Genomic DNA, 21582 nt, shown 5'->3' with positions numbered 1-21582 from the left:
TGGCCTGAGCCATGCTGTAGGTGTATCTCTGCCCGGTTCTGCTCCCTGCTGTCCCAGTTTCCTCACTGGTTGTCCCGGATGGCCCCCAGCCCGAAGCTGCCAGGTGGTTTTACCCCCAGGATGCACCTTGGACCTCTGCTGCATCTCCTGATGGACCTGGGCCTGCCCCACCACCAACCAGCAGCATCAGGGCAGTCCCTGAGGACTCATCCTCTGAGCCCAGACCTCTGTACGGTGTGAGAGCACACCCCGCTGCTCGTCAGGACCCAGGGTGCATTACCAGGCCCTGTCTGTCCCAACCACCCCCACCTGGGACCTGCACCCCCCTGGGCGCACCTCCTGGCTTGGGACCACCCCAGCTCCTGGCTTGTCGTCTCCTGCGGGGCCACAAGCCAGCCCGTGGCAGGAGGCCTCATCTCCCGCAGCCTCCAGTCTGATTTTTCCCTCCCCACCCTGCCGCAGCCATTAGCCCGACGCTTTCTGGCGGCGGCTGCACGTAGGACGGGAGACCTGAACTTTTCCATTCCCCTCTGCCCTGGTGGGTCCAGCCCCACGGTGATGCTCTCCCCACTGACGTGGTGGTGGCCGTTCCCATCCCCATGAACACCTCGTGCTGCTCTTTCTTCCCCCCCCCCCCCCACCCTGCGCCTGGTGTGCGATGTCCTTGGCAAGCGCAAGCATCACTTCAAAGAGCCTGCCCCTATATTCTTGGCAAAAGGAAAATAATCATAATAAAAGAAGAAAAAAAAAATAATTAAAAAAAAGGCTCCTGACTCCCCCCTCTGCCAGATTCTGCAGCCAGGGAAAGGGAGCGAAGCGTGGGAGAGCCTGGCTGGCTTCAAAGCCCTGCTCCACCTGCCTGCCTGCTCCATCGCCCAGCTGGGAGATGCTGCACCAGGCAGCAGGAGGGCTGCAGGACTTTCCCATGGCATCCCCCAGCCCCTCGGCCCCCGTCCCGCTGTGGGAGAGGACCTCTGCACCTCCAGACACCACGCCGACGTGCTGGCGAGCCCCAGCTGGCTGCTGGTGTCCCTCCCTCGCTGCTGGCCCACGCTCCCCTTTCCCTGGCACCGCTCGGGGTTGTCCGTACTCACAGCCCGTTTTTTTTTTGTTTTTTTTTTTCCCCTCCCTGGGAGCAGGACAGAAAGGCTTCCCGCATGTGCACTTAAGGCAAGCCTGTTCATCAAGAGCTGTTGGCTCCCTCCTCACCGTGCTGATGGGAAGGCCTTTTTTGTTGAAAGAGGAAAACAGATGAATAGATTCCCCTGACACCCAGCCTTATCAGGCATGAACCCAAGGGAGTCCCTTGTTTAAACATTGGGAGTGCATTGCTGGAGAACACCCCCCCCCCTCCCTCCCCTCCTGGCTTTTTTTTTTTTTTTTTTTTTTTTTGGTTGGGTTGGGTTGGGTGGTTTTTCTTCTGCCTCTATTTGCTCTTTCTGAGCTGCTTTCTTCTGCGCCAGACCCACTCAGGGGATGCAGGAGGACGGTGAGGGTCCTACAAGCCCAAACACCGGGGCTGGATCAGCCCTCTGCAAGGGGAGAGCTTGGGGCTGAGGGTGGGAGCAGGCGGAGAGGCTGGGATGGAGCATGGGGACATCGGGGCCAGGACAGGAGGACACCGAAGTGGGAAGAAAAGTTTGCTCTCTCCTGACCTTAGGTCTCCCTCCTCTCCATGCATATCTAAGCCTTTGAGGCTAAAAAAGACCTGCTCCCTCCCTCCTTCCCCTACAGAAATAGAGGGTAGAGTCAAACTTGGAATTCCCCTCTGTCTCATCGCTGGAGAGACAGGGTCTCGCTGGTGATCTCACCCCGCCAGAAACCTTTCTGTGCACAGGGCTAGCGAGCACTGGAGAGAGAGGCCGGGAAGGAGGAGGGGAGTCATGGCAGGAAACCAAGAACACATCAGACACTCTAAATTTAGATCTTTTTATTCAGCTCGGACAATATTCCTTGATTTCTCATTGTTCGGCAGAGGGCAGAGGGCAGGGGATCTATTGAAAGGCTTTGTCCTGAGAGATGCCACTTTGTCTGGGCATACGGGGGCGGCGGAGCTGCACACAGGGCCGGGCAGGGGCATGTGTCCCACTGCTCCAGCCGGGGCGATGCTGGGGCATCTGCACAGCCCCATTACCCTCAGCACAAAGCCTGGGGCCCCTCCATGTCCCTCGTCACCTGCCCCATCCAGCCCCAGTGACCGGTCCCGGTGCCAGCGGGGTATCAGGCGCAGGGCGTGTAGGATAAATACACACCCGCTCTATACGTCTCGCTGCCTTTCCGGCACTGCAGCTCAAAGTCTATTTTTAAACTCCCTCCTTTATTACACATGCCAGCAGATAGCGACGGCCTGCCCGCCCCCATATCGCGGGTGCCGCTCTCCCTGCAAGTCCCGGAGAGCACCCAGCACGGGGACGGGGCGCGGGGTGGGCAGCGGGCACCCACCCGCTCCTCTCCCCATCACCGGTGGGGTGTCCGGCCGTGCCCGTGCCCCTGCAAAGCAGAAACCACAAAGGGGTTTCATCCCAGTGTGTCAACGGGATCTCAGCCATGCTCTGAGCCCGGGGTTTACGGGAGGTAAAGGAGCTGAGGGCGCAGCATTGCCAAATCCACCTGCCGCTGGTGTGGGCACCTCCAACCCACTGCAGACCTCGCGGGGCTCTCCATCCCCGCCCCGCGTTGCACAGCTCTTGGGCACATTTTGCTCTGCCCCACGAGCACCGTTAGCAGGTGAGGGGGGGGGGGAAGAGCCACTGGCTTTTGGTTTTCAAGCCCTCGTCTTCGTTTTACATCATGAGTCATGTTACGTTCTGAGCTGAGTAACTGCTGGGGCTATTTTTACTCCAGCTCGGCAAGCTTCCTTCTCGCTGCCACCGCCGCCGCTCGCCGCGGACCCAGGGGCAAAGGATGGGGACACGGTGAGTGGCGGGGGCTGCGGGGCTTGGGGTGGCGCGGGTGGGGAGGGGGCACGCCGCCCAGCTCCCTGAAACGGAGACGAAAATAGCCTCTGCCTCGTCAGAAATGACAGCTGACCCGCGATGCGCAGCGCACTCGCACACACATGTACGTTTGTATTTATTATCCTGTGAGAGAGGGGAAGGGGGGAGGGAGAGAAATTCCTTTCAGGTGCTATTCACCAGTCTGGAAAAATAAAGAAGGAAAGCAGAACATTTTTTCCTTTCATCAAAACAGGAAAGAGAGGGGGAATGGGGTGGGGAGCAGATCCATAGACATAATGGATGGTTGCCAGAGTAAGGAAATTGTTCCCTTCTACCCTAAACTTGGGGGAGGGGGGAGATATAGCTGGTGGTGCGAGCAGGGAAGGCTGCATCCCCTCCTCCCCACTGTATGCCTACGGGAAAGAGCTGGGAAATCAGCCCCCCTGGCTTTGCCTTCCCTCTTTGAATCCTGCTGGACCTGCAGACCCACAGGGATGGTAGTGCCTTTGCCTTCTCCTTCAGCCCAGGGCAGCAGCCGCAGCCGGCATGAGCCCTCTCCCCTTGCCAGGGTCCATGCTCTGCCCGGTGGATGGATGTGTCTGCGTGCTCATCCCCCTTCATTTCTGTCATGTTTCTGCTGGGAAAGGGCGAGATGGTCAGCAAAGTGAGGGGCAGGGAGTTTCACCGCCGGCGTGGAGAAGGAGAGGCACTGGAGGAAGCCTGGCAAGTGCCATCAGATGCCTGCTCGCCTGGTGACACCTTCCCCTGGGGTCAGGTTCTCTGTGAGAGCTTTACTCATCCTTGGAAAGCACTTTCCCTGCCAGTGCCAGGGGCGAGGAGGTGAATGATGCAAGCCCTCGATGCCCCGAGGCCCTGCCTTTCTCCAGCCCCAGATATAAACAGCAGGCCGCCCGCCTGTCTCTGTCTCCTTCCTTCGCTCCTCTTCCCCCTTCCTCCTGCCTTCCTCCCTGACTAAACTCAGCCCTCAGGAAGCCGAGGCAGCTCCCATGGCAGCCCCGGGGCCGTATGGAGCAGCTGCCCCCATCCTGATGGCCACTTTTGGGATAAACCCGAAGGAACCAGCCCCCGCGGTGCAAACCCAACGCACCTCCCGGGGCCACCAGGCATAGAGCTTACTCTAGGTGCTCGTCACGGCTGCCCCCCTCCATTGACGGCTGCGGCAGCCCCAAGGAGGAGGTGTGGGGATTGCTCATCCTTCCCCTGAACCCGCAGCAGGCGCAACACCTAGGCTAGGTACGGCGAGTGGGCGGGCTGACTACACGCCGGCTGTCAACACCTCCTAATTTCTTTCCATTGATTGTTTTTCAAAGCGGAGGACTCATCACGGAGAGGCTGAGGCAACTCAGCTGTTCAGACTGAGTCTTGCTTTCCATTGTAAGCCCTGTTTTTCTTCCTACTCTTTCACAAGTCTGAAAAAAAAAAAAAAAAAAAAAAAAAAAAAAGATATTGCCCCTCACGTCGTGCTCCTGCGGATGGTGGTGAGTAGACCATTTTTAACACCAGCGTGAGATGAGGGCATGGCAGCCTTGCAGCAAGAAGCCGTGTGTCATCCTAGGACACATGCTGCCCTCCTCTCTTGTGACAAGAAAATAACCAAAGGGATGAGCTGTTCACAGGTTAGGGAGCTGCCGCGGCGGTGAAAGTGTTTTAATAAGAAACCCTGCTGCAGGCCCTTACAAAATCCCTGTTTTCATTGTGGTTTGCCTGAGGGGCCTTTGCCAGCTACCCCAGTTACATCTGGGCCTTGTCAATTTGCGATGCTCCGAGGGGATGTTTTTACGGTCCAGCCACTCCGTGTAGCCTTGAACCATCTTCCCACCATAATACCATGGCACTGGGCTTCAAACCCTTGTCCTGTGACATCTGTGACAACGATGACCTCCCCCAGTGGGCCTGCAGGCCTCCACCCCACAGGCCACGTGAGGAGACGATGGAGTCATCCCCGTTAGATTTAGGGGCTCACAGGGTAGATCACAAACTAATTTCACACAAGCAAGAGACTAAGAGGAACACCCAGCCCAGGACATGGTGGTTTGGTGTGTGTGTGATCCTGTTGGGTTCAACACCAATGATCTCAGTGGCGTGAGGTTGGCACGGTCTGAATTTCAGTACCTCACTGGAGAAAAATCTGTCCCTATCTTAAAAGCAGAAGGAGTGAGGCAAAGTGGCTGAAGCCCAAGCGGCTCGCATATCGCTTTGCTCTATTTCCAGGCGGGGTCATAGGTAGATGATTAGTCAAATTCCAAACATCCTCTTCCTTGCCGTCTGGAGATTCGACGGGGATTAGCTTTTTGTTTCTGATGTCGAGCTTCTAAAAACTGCCCAGCATCATCCACATGAAAATAAATAACTCTATTTCTATCCCAGCTCACACGTAACGTAGCCGGATATTAAAAAAAAAAAAAAAAAAGCATGTAGCCCCCCCCCAAAAAAAAGCAGGCCCTGCAGCAGCTCCTGTTCCTACCAAGCAAGAAAATTAGCAGCACTCCTCCCTGCTAGCGTGCTGCTGCATCCTTCTCTCGGCTGGTGCTAGATGTCCCTGCGGAGGAGCCTGCTCAGCCCTCCCACACGCAGGCTGTTCTGCCCTGGCAAGGCAGCCACCGAGGCATGGGGGACCCCCTGCACAGCCTGGATGAGGTGGTGGGGAGGCAGCCCAGCCTCCCTTTGCCCCTTATGGACTTCAATGGGGTCAGGGAGGTGCTGGTTTTGCCAACCCAAATCACCAGCATTCCCCCCGCAGCCCGCCGAGGAGCTATGGTGCTCCTAGGGTTGGTGCCACCTGCAGCGAGGTGAGATGGACCCAGACCTTTCTAAAACCCTGTTTTTGGGGCCTTCTGCAGATTTCTGAGGAGCTTCAACCCCCAGGTAGATGTTAGGGCAGTATCTCCACCCCACTGGGGGGGCAGAGAGATGGCTGGCGGGCCAAGATGGAGAATGAGGGGAATTCTAAGAGCGTCCAGAGGAATTTGGGGTGGGACTGGGCTAGCGCAGCTGGAGCATCTAAGGTGAAGTCCTTGCTAAGGTGTCAGGCGATGGAAAAGGGAGCAGAGGTATGCATTGCATTTCCACTTCCTCCCACTTGAGCTTCAGAACTGGGACCGTGCCACTGCAGGCTCGGTTTGAGGGACTCCCAGGACACTCCTTATCTCCCCACTCACCCACCTCAGATGGCCCCGGCTTCAAGAGCTGGGGAAATCTGGTAGCTGTGCCTCATCCCTGGACACCTTGCAAGGTGCACAGGTGAGCATGGGCGCGAGACCGTGTGTTTCGGAGAGGGTTGGCTGCATGAGGCTCGCAGGCACCCAGAGAGTCTCAGAGAGCATGTGTGATGCTGCGAGATGAGGCCAGCGCCGTGCCGGCGGGTGTACGCATGTGAGAGAGGAAGGGAGAGGGGGAGAGTGAAGGAGAAACACATGGACGCCCAGGGATGTGTGAATGAGACAAAATCCGCACGCAGCCGAGCACGCGAGCGGCTCGAGCAGAAGCCTGCGCGTAGCGCGGAGGAAGCAGGGGAAGATGCTTGGGATTCAGAGCCATCGCCTGCTGAGTGCCTGCGGTGCATGACAGTGCAGGAATGTGTCCGTGGAGACCAGGCTGCACAAAGGCGGTGCAGAAAAGCCCTCCTGGCCGTGCCCGCAGCAAGTGTGCGGCTCCACACCGGGAGATCGCCCATACGTACATGAGAGGGCGTGCGTACGTGTGTTTTTGCAATAGGATATGACTCTTTCTTGAACTCACCTGTTAGCAGCCTTCCCCTCCCCCCCCCTCCCTCCCCGAGCAAATATCTGCTTGCTTAATTTCCCTTCAGCTGTTTATTACATTGCGGAGATAATCACACAGAAAAACACCTCCTGGTGCCACGTGCAACACCAGATTGCCTTGTAGCAACGTTTAAATTTCTCCGGCTTTTTTTTTTTTTCCCTTTTTTTTTTTTTTTCCCTCTTTCTGCACACAAAGAGACGCAAGCTATTAAAGCCGTATCTCTCCCCGGAGCAAGTGTTGCGAGGGAAGGACGCGAGGCGAGCTGAGGAACAGGGGCTCCTGCCTGCAATAGCGAGAACCCGGGGCGAGAAAAAAAAAACAAACTCCCGTGCTGGGAACTCCTCTCTTATCTCTGGCTGAGGAGGAAGGAATTTCTGTCCCCGTTCCTCACGCGATATCCAAGCCACTTTACAAGGAGCAGTATAGCGTTAGCCATTTTTAATTAATTAATCATTCAAATTAGCACACTTTTATTTTGTCAGCGAGGAGCTGCTGCTCCCTCGCTAGATTTTTCGCCTTGATACCCGGCCAAGAGGAGGATGGCAAGTTATGCTCCACCCATCTCTCCTTTATAAAAGCAGCAGCCCCGAGTGCCAGTTTAGTCTCTCTTCCAGCTCGCAGGCTAAAATACAGCTCCAGCGGCTCGCTCTGCTCCCGTTGCATTTCACCTTGTCGGTTTTCTCCTCTCTTGCTGCAGCAGGGTGCGGGAGGCGGCTGGGCTCTGAGGCTTGTCAAGGCACACGGGCGCAGTCTGGAGCAAAAGAAAAAGAAAAAAAAACACCAACAAAACAACAAAAAACCACCAAACCCAGGCGTTTGCTCTCACCTGTCTCCAAAACCAAAGCAAAACCTCGCGGCCAAGCCTGCTGCCGGCGTCGCAGAACAGGAGGCACCAAAGCCAGCGCTTAACCTAAGGGGAAGAAATCCAGCTTACAACTTTTCTCGGAGGAAACGAGAAGGCGCGAGGAAGAAAAAGAGAATTTGAAGAGAGAAAAAAAAAAATAGAGACACCGAGGAAGATTTGATTTTTTTTTGGATTTGGCACCAAACTTTGGAAGAGTTGATTATTATTGTTGTTGTTGTTACTCCGTGCGTATTTTTATTTTTTTCCCCCCTCTAAGAACACTGAGGCGTCGCTGCCCGTCCGCAGAAGCTTTTCTCCTCGGCCACGCATGCATTTGTGCAAGGAAGAAGAAGGAGAGGGGAAATAACATGCGGGCCACCTGGTAGAGGAGCACGACCGAGGCACCGCCAGCGGCACGGGGGGACGCGGACCCTCGGATGCCCGTCACCCGCCGGGACCGCGGCTCGTCCCCAGCCACCTTATGAGATAGCAAAGCGGCCCAGGAGCCACCCAGACCCTCCTCAGCCCCCTTCGCCCCTCTTCGCCCAGCTCCTGCAGCTCCGAGGGGCGATGGGGACGCGCGGAGCTTGAGGCCGGGTCGCCGCGGGGGGCTGGCTGTCAGCTCGCAGCTCTTCCCTGCCTTGCCGGGGCTCTCCGTCCATGTGCCCGCAGCCGGCGGGGCCTGAAGCCGGGATGAATTTCGGCGTGCTCTTGGCCTTCGTCCTCTCCCTGCCCCTGGCCAGCCTGGAGGTGAGTTGGCTCCATGCAGGTGCCCAAGGGGGGCTCGGGGCGAGCGGCGGAGCGGGGCCGGGGCGGGGCGAGGCGAGGCGGGGCCGCCTCATGGCGGGCAGCCCCCGGCCCTCCGCCTCCCCTCAGAGGGGCTCGGAGGGGCTGCCCCGACCCCTTTAGGGTGTCCTCTTGGGTTAGGGGGGAGTCTGGGAGCCGCGGTTGTTCCCCCAAATTGGTCGGCTGTGAGGGAAGGGGGTGGCGCTGCACCGGGGGTGAGGGGTGGGGAAGGGGGTGCTGTGAGGGGTGTAGCCGAGGGGGTGAGAAAAAAGGGAAAATAAAAGGGGTGCGGGGAGATTCTGGCTCAGGGATGGGTGCTGCACACCATCGTGCCCCGCTGTCCCTGCCACACATGCTGCTGGGGGTGTAGGTGGGCACCATGAAGGACAGACAGCAGTCCCCACCTGGAGGGTGCAGCCACCTCCCCTCCCGCAGCCCGTTTTCCAGCCTTTCCCCTCCCAGAAGCGCAAACAGGGGAAAAAAAGAGCCGCAGGACCCCAAATCCTGCAGCCGGGATCCGCCATCCGATCGCAGGCAGAATTTAAGCAGGGTGTGAAGCCCCCTCGCAGCTCGCCACAGCACTCAGGTCCCCACCGCAGCCCTACCCAAGGCGACGGAGCCATGTGGCTCAGCTGCTATTAGGGTCAGGAAACCTCCTCCCACCAAAACTTTCCTCCCTTTTGCATCGCGTCTGCCCCTTCCTTCCCCATTTTGGGGGAAGGCGGCGGGCGCAAAGCCTGGCATCGCCTCCTCACGGGCCCGCCTCGCCCTCGCCCCCGGCCGCAAAGGGAAGCAGTTGGAGCCGCGGGCTGCCCGGTGGTTGGGTTGGTTTGGGGCAGAGGAGGGCATTTCCCCCGCGGGTGGCTTCTCCTGTGCTGCACCAAGCATCAGCTCTGGTTGGAAGATGGGGGGAGATGCGTCTGATCACAGGGCGCTGCTGCGGTGGGCTGTAACCGCGTTAAAGCGCCAGACAGCCTGGTAGGGTTAGAGTTTGGGGTTCTGGCTCCGGCCATGAGGTTTCTTGGGAGGAATAGCGATATTCATCGTTTCACTGGGGAACCGAGGAGGTTCCCAGTCGAGCTGCTACCTACAGCCAGTCCCCTCATCCAAGGGTGGCATGTCACCTCAGCACCAGGCGTACAGCATGCCCCTGACGGCGCTGCTGAACAGCAGGCATCCTCCAAAGGGGGTCTGCACCCCTTCTAAAGGCGTGAAGGTCCCGGAGGAGGCTCGGCAGGAGCAGCAGCTCGCCCCGATCCGCAGCGACCTGAGCTGGAGTCTCCCGAGTCCCTCTCCCTCCTCCATCACACCCACCTGGAGCTGGAGGGCCCTGGAGCCCGTCCAGCGGGAGGGAGCGCGCGCCTCAGCGGGAAGGTATTTGCCAGTTGGGAAGCGGGGATGCGAAGCGATTTGCATTCGCCCCGCGGGCTGCAATAGTTGCCTTGCAACATTTACAGAGATGATGGGCTGAGCCAGGCGTGGCTTTGCCTGGGTGAAGCCCTGTTGGCAGCGCTTTCTGGAATTCCCGAGGAATGGGGTGCGGCCGGGCGCTCGCTCACGGCCCCGCTGTGCCCCTTCCCGGTGGGAGCCTGCGGGGCGCCTGCAAGCGTCGGGTAGGGGTGAGGACAGATCTGGGAAGCCAGGACGAATGGTAACCGGAGGGATGATGCTTTTGGGTGTCGGGAAGGGAGCGAGGAGGCAAGTGGCAGCGGGAGGGAAGGACAGCGGTTCCTGCGCTGCTGCCGGCGCACAGCGGGCCGCCGCCTTGTAAAGGGGAAAGGAAAAATCAGGCTGTGTTTTAGGAATGTGGGCTAGGTCAAAGCTTAGGTTTGAGGCTTTGAAGGAAGCAAAATGTCAGCTGTCATCTCGCGTGGAAGGGGTTCTTGTGAGGAGGGCTCTGTCTGCATGCGTCGTCCTCCGACAGCAGCCCTCGTGCTGTGTTCAGTGGTCGGTGCTGCCTGCCAGGCACTGCAGTGTCTCCCCATCAGCTTCAGCATTAAAAAATGCTATTTATATGATTTTTTTTTTTTTTTTTGCCTGGTTGATCGCTCAAGGCCCCACTGCCGAGATGTCCTGCTGCGGTTGGCGTGGAGATGCTCAGGAAAATCCTCTCTCTCCTGGGCAGAGGAGTGGGTAGCTGGGTGCTGCCCTGCACTCCTGGTGCGGTCCCACGTAGGTCTGTAGGCACAGCACCCGAAAAACAAGAGGGCTGGAGGAGCCCTCACCTTGGGAGCATCCTTGGCTGCTTTCTCCACCTCACCTCTGCTGCCAGGGGAGATGCTGCAGATCCTGCAGCTCTTGCCCACGAATCGGAGCTTTCAGCTCCCCCAGTGCTCGAAACCATACATCGGCAGAAAGCTCCAGAGCTGGTGGGGCTCGTGGCGAGGCTGATTTTGGGAGAGCACGCGTGTGTGGGGACGGTGACATAGGACGGCATGGGCTCGTGGGCCTCGCACCCACAACCTGCCCGGGGCTCTGCTGCCTGCTGCAGAGACGTGCCGTGGCACCAGGAGAAGGGAGGGGACGTCCCTGCGGGTGCAGTTCGGGGGAGAGCCAGGCACTGGGGGCAGAGGGAGGGAGGGAAAAACAAACTCGCTTTCTTCTAGGAATTCAGCGGCCTCGCAGGAATACGAGGCCAGGCCTTGGGGCACTTGACAGCCAGCCAGGAGTCCATTGAGACAAAAGTCTTCTTTGATCTGCCGCGCAGTTAAAAAAGAAAAAAAAAAAAAAAAAAAAGGGAGATTGTTAACCTGCGTTAGACAAATAACCCCAGAAGAGCTGCTGAGCAGGAAAAGCACCAGCGGCTTGGGCTGTGCTGCCGGGGGTGCCCCCTCCTGCACCGCTCCCCCACCTTCTGACCCCATGGCACCCGCTGGAGGAGCCTGGTGGACCTCTGCTTCCCCACCGAGTGCCCCGAGCCTCCCAGCCCCGGGGCTGCCCTTCCAGAGGCCAAAGGGAGCAGGGACGAGCCGCAGCTCATGCCTGTGTAGCCGCCTCTTGGGCGCAGTTCTGCAGCGCGGGGGGGAAGGAAGGAGCTTCCCAGGCTTGCAGATGTCAGATGCAGAGCTGCGGCACAGACCCCGGGGAGGAGGACAGGCTTCTGAGCCGCGTGGGCTGCGGATACGCCGTAGCCATGCTGCTAGTATCTGCCACGGGAGAGAAATTGGCACCCGAAACGCTGCCGTGAGCAGGGAGCGGAGCTCGTTCCTGCGGGCGGTGCCCAGCAATGCAGCCCCCCGATCCCTGATTCCTCCCTGCTTCCCCCCCCTCCCAACTCCCTGAGCAAGGTGACAGCTCCCAGCTCGTCTCCAGAGCCCCCGAGCCTCGTAACACCTGCCCACGCTCTCCCCCGGCGGGTGCCGGGGTTTAAAATAAAAAAAGTTCCATTTCCTACACGTATTAAGTGTCAGGAAGGAGCAGGGGCAGCCATGCACGGTGGCGCTGGCACGCAGATGCGCCGGGCTGACAGGTGCAAACGCCAAAACGCCTGCAGTTCGCCACCCAGCACCGGGTGCTCCCGCTTCTTCCTCACACCACGGGGGTCGTCAGGAGGCATCTTCATTTCGCAGCTCCTCAGCAGGCCCTGAACCGTGCAGGCTTCTCGCTCGCCGGGCGTTCGTCGCGGTGAGAACCCCCCGGTGCCTGAAAGCCAACGCGTGGCCACCCGCCCGCTGCTTTGCCTCGCCTGGGAGCTGAAAGGAAATGCTCTGCGGGGAAGGGATGGCCGTAAGCCGGTGGGACCACACACGTGCCACCAAGTGCCCGTAAAAATAAAAAAACCCACAAGGAAAATCCCGGCGGGGTTCGGGAGCCAGCCAAGCTCTCCTCTCAGTTACAGGGCACGGCCTGGGGCTGCGCCTCCGGTGGCATCCCCGCGCCCGGCTGAAAGAGCAGCTTTTCCGCATGAGTAGCCCTGAATGAAGAGAGCTAGGAGCTAAGCAAACACTCCGGCCAGCACTTCCCTCCGTCTCTTTCTCCAGCCTTTCGGAAGTAGGGTTTAATCAGCGCTTGCTTTCCCACACGACTCCTTTGTAGTCGCGCTAAGTGCTGCCACCGGGACCAATTCAAGGCAGGTGCCAGCGCCAGAGCCCCAAGGAGATGGATGGCGGTGCACCTGCCTGCGCAAACCCCGGCTTCGGCCCGCCCCCCGACGTGTACAAACCTTGTTTCTCCGGGTTTTTGGCACCCACACCCAGCGTCCCCCAAGCTCCCATGTGTTTTTTATTCGCCCCGCAGCCCCCAGCCCCCTTTCATCCCCTCCCGGCGGCGTTTGTGGTTTCACCGCGGGCTCGTAGCGAAGCAGCAAGCTCAGCTGCGAAGGTCAATCTTCCTCTCCACCCCCCCCCCAGCTTGCTTTTTTTTTTTTATTATTATTTTTAAAGAGTATGCAAATGCTGGGTATTATTGGGCCGCTGTGGTTTGAGAACACGCGCGCGCACACGCACACGCACACGCTCCTCTCACAAAGCCCGCGAGGGAGTTTCATAACAAGAGGGAAATATTGGGGAGGTTTGATCTGATAGCGCAAGGGAAGTCTGCGAAAACGCCTGTGCTGCAGGCAGCAGGAATGAGAGGCCACCTGGAGAAGCCATCCAGCACCGGGGGAGGAAGCCTTGCTGGCCGCTCGCATCACTTTCAGGGCTTCGCTGCGGAGCTCAGGCATTTGCGGGCTTATTTTTGGTCGACCAGCTGCTGCTCGGGTTTTGGGCTCCTGGTTTGGTGAGGGCACATCCTCCTCTGCTGGTTCTGTTGTGTGTCCCCCCGTGCACCTTGGGTTCCCCCCGCTGGCTCTCTGTGATGCATGGTTTGCAGATCACCCCTCTAACGCTGCTTTTTCTCCCTTTTTTCTTGTCGTCTGGCAGGGGGACCCCATACCCGAAGACATTTATGAGATCCTGGGTGGCGGCTCGGTGCGCTCCATCAGCGACCTCCAGCGCGCCCTGCGGATAGACTCCGTAGGTAAATCTCCTCTTCGCCAAACACTCCTCTTATTCCTCTTAACTCTCTGGGGGAGGTGGGGAGAAAGGGGCAGTCCGTTTTCCAGCGGCCACACTACCAGCAGACCCCACTGCAAACACAGGAGTCACTCAGGGGCCGAGACCTGGGCATTTACACCTTTAATCCCCGTGAAACCGAGGGGAGGGAGGCAAGTCGACGCCTTTTTGTGTCTCCTAACCTCAGGAGGCGAGGAAGCGCGAGGTGGACGCAGGCTGGCGGAGGAGAGGAGGGCCGAGCGGGTTGTCCCGTTGAGGGTTTAGCTCGCAGGAGAGGCCACGTGCCCGGGGAGCGAAGTCAGGCCTCGTGCCCCGAGATAAGAGCCCCGGGGGCTGCGGTGCCGCGGGGTCACTTGGCGCAGGGCAGCGAAGCGCCGAGGGGTCGGCACGTGTGGGAATTGGAGCACGCGCCACGGCGGCTGGGCCGGCCCAGGGATTTATTTATAAACGGTCTCTTCAGAGCAAATTCCTTTCTATTCTAACCCTGCTCCCGCCCGTCGTCGGCCCCCCGGCCCCCCCCCAGCCCAGCTCGCCTTCTCTCTCTCGTGTTTTGTCTGTTTGGAGCTTTGTAATCCTTGCCGAGACACTATCTACGGGGGAACAGAATTTCCTGCTTTTGTTTCCTATGCCAGTCCAACCACTGGCGCAGTCTCAAAAGCATTCCCGCTGCCTTTCAAAACGGCCCTGGAGGGGCAGGGGGGGGGGTTGGAAAGCGAGGGGGAGGGCACCAGCTGCGTTCTGCTATTGTTTGCCTTCGAAAGAAAGAGGCGACGAGGCTCCCCAGCACCGCCACGGCCACTCCCTGCCCTCGCCCCGCTCCCTCCTCCTCGCCCACCAGCCGCACAATGGGGCAATTTCCAAAATTAGCCCAGCTGGATTGTCCCAGGGCCGGTCCCCCCCCACCCCAAGCCTCTTCAGCGCCGACCCGGGGTGTAGAAGGACAACCTGGAGAGGGAGGGACCCGCTTTTCAATAGGAGATTTGTTTCGAGTCAACAGTTGTTGCTATTTTTTTTTTTTCCCTCCCTCTCCTCTGGTGGCTTTAACCTTTGCGCAAAAGGCAGCCCCCACCCTCGCCTGACGGCGTGCCAGGCTCTGCAGGATGAAGGGGTGGGGGCGATGCGTGCAGCCCCTCATCTCCCACTGCCCAGGGAACAGATCCACCTCCACCAGGGCCACCAGCTGCCCTCAAGGCCGAGGAATGAAGCAGGGCTCCCTCGTCGGCTTGGAAAGCCCGGGGGTACGGCAGCAGGCTGCAGAGCTCACTTCAGGCCCCTGGTACACATCCCGCATCCTCCAGCGGCCGCTTGGGAGCTGAGAGCAACGTCCCTGCTCCCCCTGACAGCGGGGACAGGGCCGAGGAAGAGGGATGGGATGCGCTAGGTGTGGGAAGCCAGCTCCGCCGCGCATCTGATAAGCAGAGATCTTCCCCTGGCCCCAAATCCCCTGGAAGCGAGTTGCTCCCTGGCTGCTGACGTCCATTCGGCTTCCTTCAGCTGCGAAAGCCGGCCGCAGAAGGAAGGAGCTGGGGCTGGGTGGGAGCTATCTCCGCGCGCGGCCATTGTCCCCAGCTCCGGAGGGGCCGCGCGGCCGAGTGCTCCGTGGGGACCGCGGGCACTGCTCTGTTCAGCACTTCCTATGGGAAAAAGCCTCGGGGCGGGGGGGACCTGCACAGAGCCGGGCTCAGCGCTCGCTGCCTTCCTCCCCTGTTGCTCGTGGAGCTACCTTCCAGCTCCCGCGGTGCAGCAGAGGGGGAAAAGGGCCATTTCAGCCTCACTTCCAGTTCTGCTGCCCTAAAACTGACTCTGACACACAGGGGGTGAGGGCTGGGAGAGAGACCCATCACGTTCACGACAGGTTTATTCCTCTGAGCCGTGCGCTGAGCAAAGAGCAGCCCCCAAATCTCTGCGTCCCGGCACAGCCGTGGCCTTGCTGGTGGATTTCTACCTCGTGTGATATCCGGGGGGCATGGGCACAAGCGTCTGCCTTCTCCTCCTGCCCCTCCCCGCTGCTACCAGCTCGTGTCCTTCCCTTTGCAGAGGAGGACAGCTCCAGCCCGGACCTGAATGCGACTCATCCCGGTCCAAACCCCGCGTCCCTGGCTCGGGAGAGACGAAGCCTGGGTGAGTGTGGGGTGCTGCAGAGACGTGTGCGGGGGGCAGAGGTTGCTGTGCACGTGGAGGTGTGGACAGACGGGAAAAAGGGTCTGGGGCTCACGCGGGAGCTGGGTGTTAAACCCCAGCAGGGCAGGAGAGGGAGTCTGGAGCTCTGCAGGTTGCTCTGCTTTGGCTCAGCCCGCGGTGCTGAAGGGCTGTCACCTCCTGCCGCGGTGAGGAGCGTCGTGGCGAGGCTCCGGGTGGGTGGGCGACGGGGAGAGCAGTCTGCGTGTGTGTGGCAGAGCCGTGCAGGCTCTCTGCTTTTCCCACCGGAGGTGGCTGCAGCTGCTCAGCCCGTTTCATCCCCCCCCCCCCCTCCTCTTTCTCCGGGCCCTCCGCAGACGCCCTGGCGGCGGCAGAGCCAGCTGTCCTCGCCGAGTGCAAGACGCGGGCGGTGGTCTTCGAGATCTCCCGCGCCATGGTGGACAGCACCAACGCCAACTTCGTGGTGTGGCCGCCCTGCGTGGAGGTGCAGCGCTGCTCCGGCTGCTGCAACAACCGCAACGTGCAGTGCCGCCCCACGCAGATCCGCGTCCGGCACGTCCAGGTGAGACAAAACGCCTCTCCCTCCTCCCGCAGAGCTCCCCACAAACCCCAAAATCCATCGGGTCTCGGGTGCCGGGCTCGCACGGCCGCCTGGTCCCTGCTGCCTGCGTTGAAAAAGCTTCTCCTCTTTGCCCAGCCCCGCGGTTCCCTCCTGAGCGGGTCCAGCAGCGAGCAGGCACCTGATGGCAAACCTCCTGCTCTGCTCCTCCTGCCCGCCCCTCCGCTACTCCTGATCTTCTCACAGCTTCCTCCCAGACAGCTTGTTTAAAAATAATACTCATCCCACGCTGATCCCCTGCCCGAGCCCTAAGAGAGACTCCCCCAGGCAGAGGTTGGCTGGGAGAGAGGTTGCGTTCACGCAGCCCTTTTCGTCAGGAAATTCCTTTCTCAGAAAAGCCGGGCTGAATGAGGGAAAAACGTGGTGGTGGTGGGGGGGAGCAGGAGTTGTTTTTGTGGAAAAAAGCGAGCGAGAGGTCAAAAGCCAGCCAGAAAAAGTGACCTGGAAATGGTTTCTTTGAGGACAGAGGTCTCCCCATTGTTTGGCTGGAAGTGTTTGTCTAGCGAGCAGCGTGTGGTCTGAAGCGTGTGGAGTGGGCTTTCAAGGAAAGATAAACAGCCCGGCCGCCGCGGTGCTGCCGAGGGATGCTGCTGGGGCAGTGGGTTTGGAGGAATCCAGCCCCGGAGGCGCAGCGGGGCCGGTATTTATAGCTCGCGGAGCACTTTCGGGGACTGTGGCGGCATTAGATAAGGCGAACGGGGTCAGGCCCGGCCGCTGCTGGAGTGGGAGGACCCCCCTCGGCAGCGCGTGCCCTGCGGTGGGCTGCGGAGCCGGGAGCCTTCCCTCTGAGTCAGCACTGCTGGAGAGTCCGAGGGAATTTCCAGAGCGCCGCCTTCCCCCTGCAACACCCGGCTGAGGGCTTCAGCCCGGCGAGTTATTAAAGAGCTGGAGACAGATTCAGACAGGCCTGCTGAAGCGGTGTTTGCTCGCATCAAGCCCGAGCTGTTCTCCCTCTGCCCTTCCCGCGAGACCCTGCGGCAGTTCATTCTGGCGATGAACTCGGGTCCCCACCATCCTGAAGGAGGCCAGCACGCCCTGCACGCCCCCTGCTTCTGCGTGTGGGCAGCCACTCATCCCCTTCCCCACCACCAACAGGCTAGGAACGGGGGAAACAAGCAGTCACATCCAAGCTTGCCTGCTTTAGGGCTTCTCTGTTCGTGTGTGCAAAATCAGCTCCCGTACACACCACCCCCGGCCTTGAACCGTGCTCCATAAACTGCCTCCTGGCCCTTTAGGAAGGGAGCCAGCACGCACGGGCGCTGATTATTTTCACAGAGCCGGAGCCGCAGCCGCGCTCATCACTCGGCTGCGCCTCTCTTCCAAATAGGTGAACAAGATCGAGTTTGTCCAGAAGAAGCCAAAATTCAAGAAAGTCGTCGTGCCTTTGGAGGACCACGTGCAGTGCCGGTGCGAAGCGGTGTCCCGCCAGCCCCCCAGGAGCAGCCGGCCAGCGCCACGAGAGCAGAAACGTAAGGATTTGGGCACGCCTGGCGCGGAGGCAGGCGTGAGAAGAGAGGCTGGGGAAGAGGGGAGCGAGCCCTCCGCTGGCTTAAATCCTGAGGACATTTCCCAGGGTGTCTGCCTGCCAGCAAAGGGCTGACAGCGAGGGAAAGGAAGGTGAGGGGTGAGGAGAAGGACATGCTGGGGAAAGGCAGAGGGCAGAGACTGCGGAGGGCAGAGGGCGAGAGAGAGAAAAACAGATTGCAGAGCTCTTTGTTGATGGTGTGTGGGGAAAGGCATTTGGACGTGACCCGGTGTCCCCTCGCTGTACTCTCTCCCCTCTGTTTTGGCAGGCTTGTCACCGTCGTTCACCACAGCCGCCGTCTCGCAGAGGAAGCGGGTACGCCGGCCGCCGGCACAGAAGAGAAAACACAAGAAGTACAAGCATGTCAACGATAAGAAAGTGCTGAAAGAAATCCTCGTGGCATAGAAGTGCTGGCAGGGGAGAGAGAGCACAAAGCAGGTAACAGCGAGCTGCTCTCCTGGCAGGGAGAGGTGTTCCCCCGGGACAGGGCACCTCAGACACTTCCCGCAGCAGCTCGCTCACCCGGGTGTGAGAAAAGCAGGGCTGCAGGAGAGGGAAGGACACCGGGGCCCAACACGTGCACCCTATTTATGGCTTTATGGCTCTCTGCAGAGGCAGCGGGGTCACGCTGCAGCCCTGCCTTGATGTCAGGCTTCAGCCTCCCCTTTGCCTCCCTTAAAGGCAGACAGCAAGGCTGGCTTCTCTCTGCACCTAAATCCCCTCGGGATCCCTGTTATTCTTCTCTCCCGTGGAGCAGCTCCCGTTCTCCTTTCTCTATTGATTCTCCGTTGAAAGCAGAGAATTAATGTTGCTCTGGGGATCCCTTTTCCTTTTCTTTCATTAGCTGGGTTGGCAGAAAGATGGAAAAGCTGCAGTGCTTTTTGGTTCATCCCTCTCCGAGCAGGAAGCCCGCGCGCATAAGAAAGGTCATGCCAGGGGAGAGGAGAACTGGAATCTCGGGCAATAGATCTGGACTTTGTCAGGCCAGGGTCTGATTCTTCTCTCCCTGACTTGTGTAAACAGGAGGAGTTCCCTCAGCAGCAGAAGAATTTTACTGCTACAAGCAGAAGGAAAATAAGCACTGGTTCCTCACGAGAGAGGGAAAGGCGCAGAAAAGAAAGAAAGAGTAATGTGGGCACGGCACCTGGGGCTGAATTTGGAAGGAGGCAGAAAAGGAGGCTGAAAGCCCTGGCCTGTGACTGCAGCCCCAGCCCTGCCGCAGCTCATTTTGCATTCCCATCCCTCGCCTCAGGACAGGGAGATGACAGGCTTGTGCCCTGTGGCCTTGCAGGATCAGGGAACAAGGGGCACCAGTTTTGGGATTGTCATTCCCACGCTGAGCACCGCGAGGGCTCGGATCATCCCGGGATCCTCCCGGCCAGCCCACGGTTCCCAGGGTACGAGTGATGCAAACCCATGCGAATTTCAGCTCCGGCTCAAGCTGTCTGGGAGAAAAAATAGAGAAGGTCAAAAGCCCTCCCGTGCTTCTAATTTGGCACTCGAACACAAACATTTCCAGAGGAGAACAAGGGAGAGGATGGGAGCTGCAGGGGCAGAGGGTTACATACTCTAATGCCGTGCCTGTTTTTGTTTCGCTTCCAGGTTTATTTAATATATTTGCTGTATTGCCCCCATGGGGTCCTTGGAGTGATAACTTTTCCTCTTTGTCCGTCTGCCTCAACGACTGATTCAGGCGGCAAATGGTGCTTCCCTTTCCATCAGTGGACCTTCTCCCACCAAAGCCTCTCCCTCCTTTCATTTATTAGCGATATCAGTTTTTAGAAAAACAAAGAAAAAGAAAAAAAAGGACAAACACAGCATATATATATGAAGATATATATATATGAGAAAAGAACAAAGTACAAAACTGAAACCGCGATCCCCGACAGCCACAAGACGCGACGAGGACAGGACAATGCCTTCCCTGCTCCAGGGGACGGGATGGAAAATGTGAAAAGGGAAGTGGGTCCAATTTCTTCCGAGGGGAGGAGAAAAAGAAACGGACGGAGGGAGGAAGGGGCATATTCCTCCTTCTCCTTGTGTTTCTGCCAAGGCTGGGGGGCCCGGCTGAGATCCACACTTGCACTGGACATAGGCTTCGCCAACAGGCGGATCTCGGACTGCGAGCGGCGGCCGACGATGGAAAATGCACTAAGGACTTGTATTGCCCTACCTGGACAGATATCTATTTTTAACGTGCGTGCGTATATTTTATTTGAAAAAGAAAAACCAAAACCACTAAAACACACAGCATCTCGGGGAACAGAAAAAAAAAAAAAAAAAAAAAAAAAGAAAGGAAAAGAAAAGAAAAGCAACCACCACCACCACGAAAACAAAACCAAGAAGCCAAATGCATTCCCCCCCTCCCTTTCCCCTCCTGCTCCTGGTGCTGACTGGAAGGTGTTTGGATCGTGGGGAAGGAGCAGACGGCGGCAGACTCGTCTCCACACCCCCGGCCCCTCCTGAGGGGAGCCGTCTTTGCACATGCTGGTGGAGAACTCAACTTTCCAGGCTCGGACTCAGATCTTATTTTTTAAAATTCGCTCCGTATGTGTGCGCGTGTCTCCGTGTGTATATCTCTACATGTGTTTGCGTGTGTGTGTGTGTATTTATACATGCATATATAAATATATATATATATGTTCTTACACGGATTTCATTCCCCAGCGGCGGGGAGCTCGGAGGGGCACGCGGGCGGCCTGAAGAAAAGCTCCCAGTGTCTGCAGCGTTACTCAGAGCCTGCAAACTCTGGGATGGGATGGGACGGGACGGGCGGACTCCCCGTCTGCTCCCTCCCCGTCCCGTTGCCCTTTTCCCTCGCTCCCCACCAACCCCCCGCCGCAACTTCCTTGCAGGAGGCGAAGCGGCAGCACGACAAGGCCAGCAACAGCCAAACTTAGAAGCATGACTTAATCTCAGTGAGCTGTCCTTGCCTGCTCTGTGGTCCCGAAAGCAGAATCATGTCATTCCCCCGAGCTTTTTAACCCCTTCGCGGGCATCCTGCGCACCGTGCCAGCGTTGCTCTCGCCCTGCGAGTGGCCCTGGCTCTCCCATCTCTTCCCTTGCGTTTTCCCTCTCAGATTCCTTCTGGATTTTACCCATTAGCAAGCCTGCTTAGCTTGGAAGTCGATCCAAGCTGTGGACAGCTCCGTGTAGGTGTAGAGAAAGGAACGAGCACGGCCTTCACGGTTGGCAGCAGCGCTCTGAGGCAGAAATGAGCTTGGGGAGGAACCAAAGCACAACTGGTGGCAGAGGGAGACGGGCTCTGCTTGCAGGGACCAGCTGCACACCCCTGAGTCATCACCAGAAAGGTTACACACAGAAAGGTTGCACACAATGGGAATTTCCAGCAGCACTGCGGGAATCCCACTCTCTGATCCCGCTGGGCCCTGTGGAGTTGCACATGAAGCTGAGCTCGAGCTGGCCCACCAGCCGCTTCTCCCCATGCTCACAGCCCTATGGCAGAGCAAAAACCTGGAAGGAGCCAGGGAAAGGAGGCGAAGACACAGCCTGGGGCTGCTGCGGGTTGTCGGGGGGCTCAGCCCTCGCCCCCTGCCCGCCCGCAGCATGTCTCGCAGCGCTGCAGGGGCTGCACGGCGCTGCCGCCCTCCTGCCCCGAGCCCTCAAGTCTTAAGATGCTTCCAAAATGTTTCCTTCAGTTTGTAAAGACGGCGAGGTTTTATTTTATTTTAATTTGTTCGGCTTTTTTTTTTTTTTTTAATGTAAGATTAATTTATACTCAGTATTGTATTTAAAGTTGTAAAAAAAAAAAAAAAAAAAAAGGAAAGCGAACCTCTCTCTCAAGCAACATTTTCTCTTCCTTTCCCCGAACTGAACCAAATTCGGGATTCAGCAGAGGCGCAAGCAGCTCAGGATTCCCGGTGCCTCCAGTTTCATTTTCAGGACATTTAATCGGAGGTTGTGGGGAGAAGCAACCCGCTGCTGGGAAAGTCCTG

General features: G+C 58.5%; 1 protein-coding gene across 2 annotated transcripts; it reads left to right on the top strand.

Moving 5' to 3' along the window:
* The first annotated feature begins 2870 nt into the window (after positions 1 to 2870).
* On the top strand, positions 2871 to 20734 carry PDGFB (platelet derived growth factor subunit B). Of its 2 annotated transcripts, none has more exons than XM_084293141.1 (8): positions 2871 to 2915; positions 7417 to 8313; positions 13212 to 13308; positions 15381 to 15464; positions 15839 to 16044; positions 17429 to 17570; positions 17895 to 18064; positions 19229 to 20734. In XM_084293141.1, the coding sequence occupies exons 2-7, from the start codon at positions 8224 to 8226 to the stop codon at positions 18029 to 18031; spliced, it is 756 nt and encodes a 251-aa protein (XP_084149267.1). In that variant the 5' UTR covers positions 2871 to 2915; positions 7417 to 8223; the 3' UTR covers positions 18032 to 18064; positions 19229 to 20734. The 2 variants fall into 2 exon arrangements, with proteins under 2 accessions (XP_084149267.1, XP_084149268.1); XM_084293142.1 differs by lacking the exon at positions 2871 to 2915 and adding an exon at positions 2974 to 3060.
* The last annotated feature ends 848 nt before the right edge of the window (positions 20735 to 21582 follow it).

Source organism: Netta rufina (genome assembly GCF_964035555.1).
Source record: "Netta rufina genome assembly, chromosome: 1".
NCBI lineage: Eukaryota > Metazoa > Chordata > Aves > Anseriformes > Anatidae > Netta > Netta rufina.
The sequence above is the reverse complement of the archived record's forward strand: the minus strand, read 5'-3'. Positions and strand labels throughout refer to the sequence as shown.

Bases quoted from the DNA above. Each gene is read 5' to 3' on its own strand.
- PDGFB (XM_084293141.1), top strand. From the start codon at position 8,224: ATGTGCCCGCAGCCGGCGGGGCCTGAAGCCGGGATGAATTTCGGCGTG. The intron at 15,465-15,838 runs GTGAGTGTGGGG...GGCCCTCCGCAG, and splicing joins TCGGGAGAGACGAAGCCTGG to ACGCCCTGGCGGCGGCAGAG. The intron at 16,045-17,428 runs GTGAGACAAAAC...TCTTCCAAATAG, and splicing joins TCCGCGTCCGGCACGTCCAG to GTGAACAAGATCGAGTTTGT.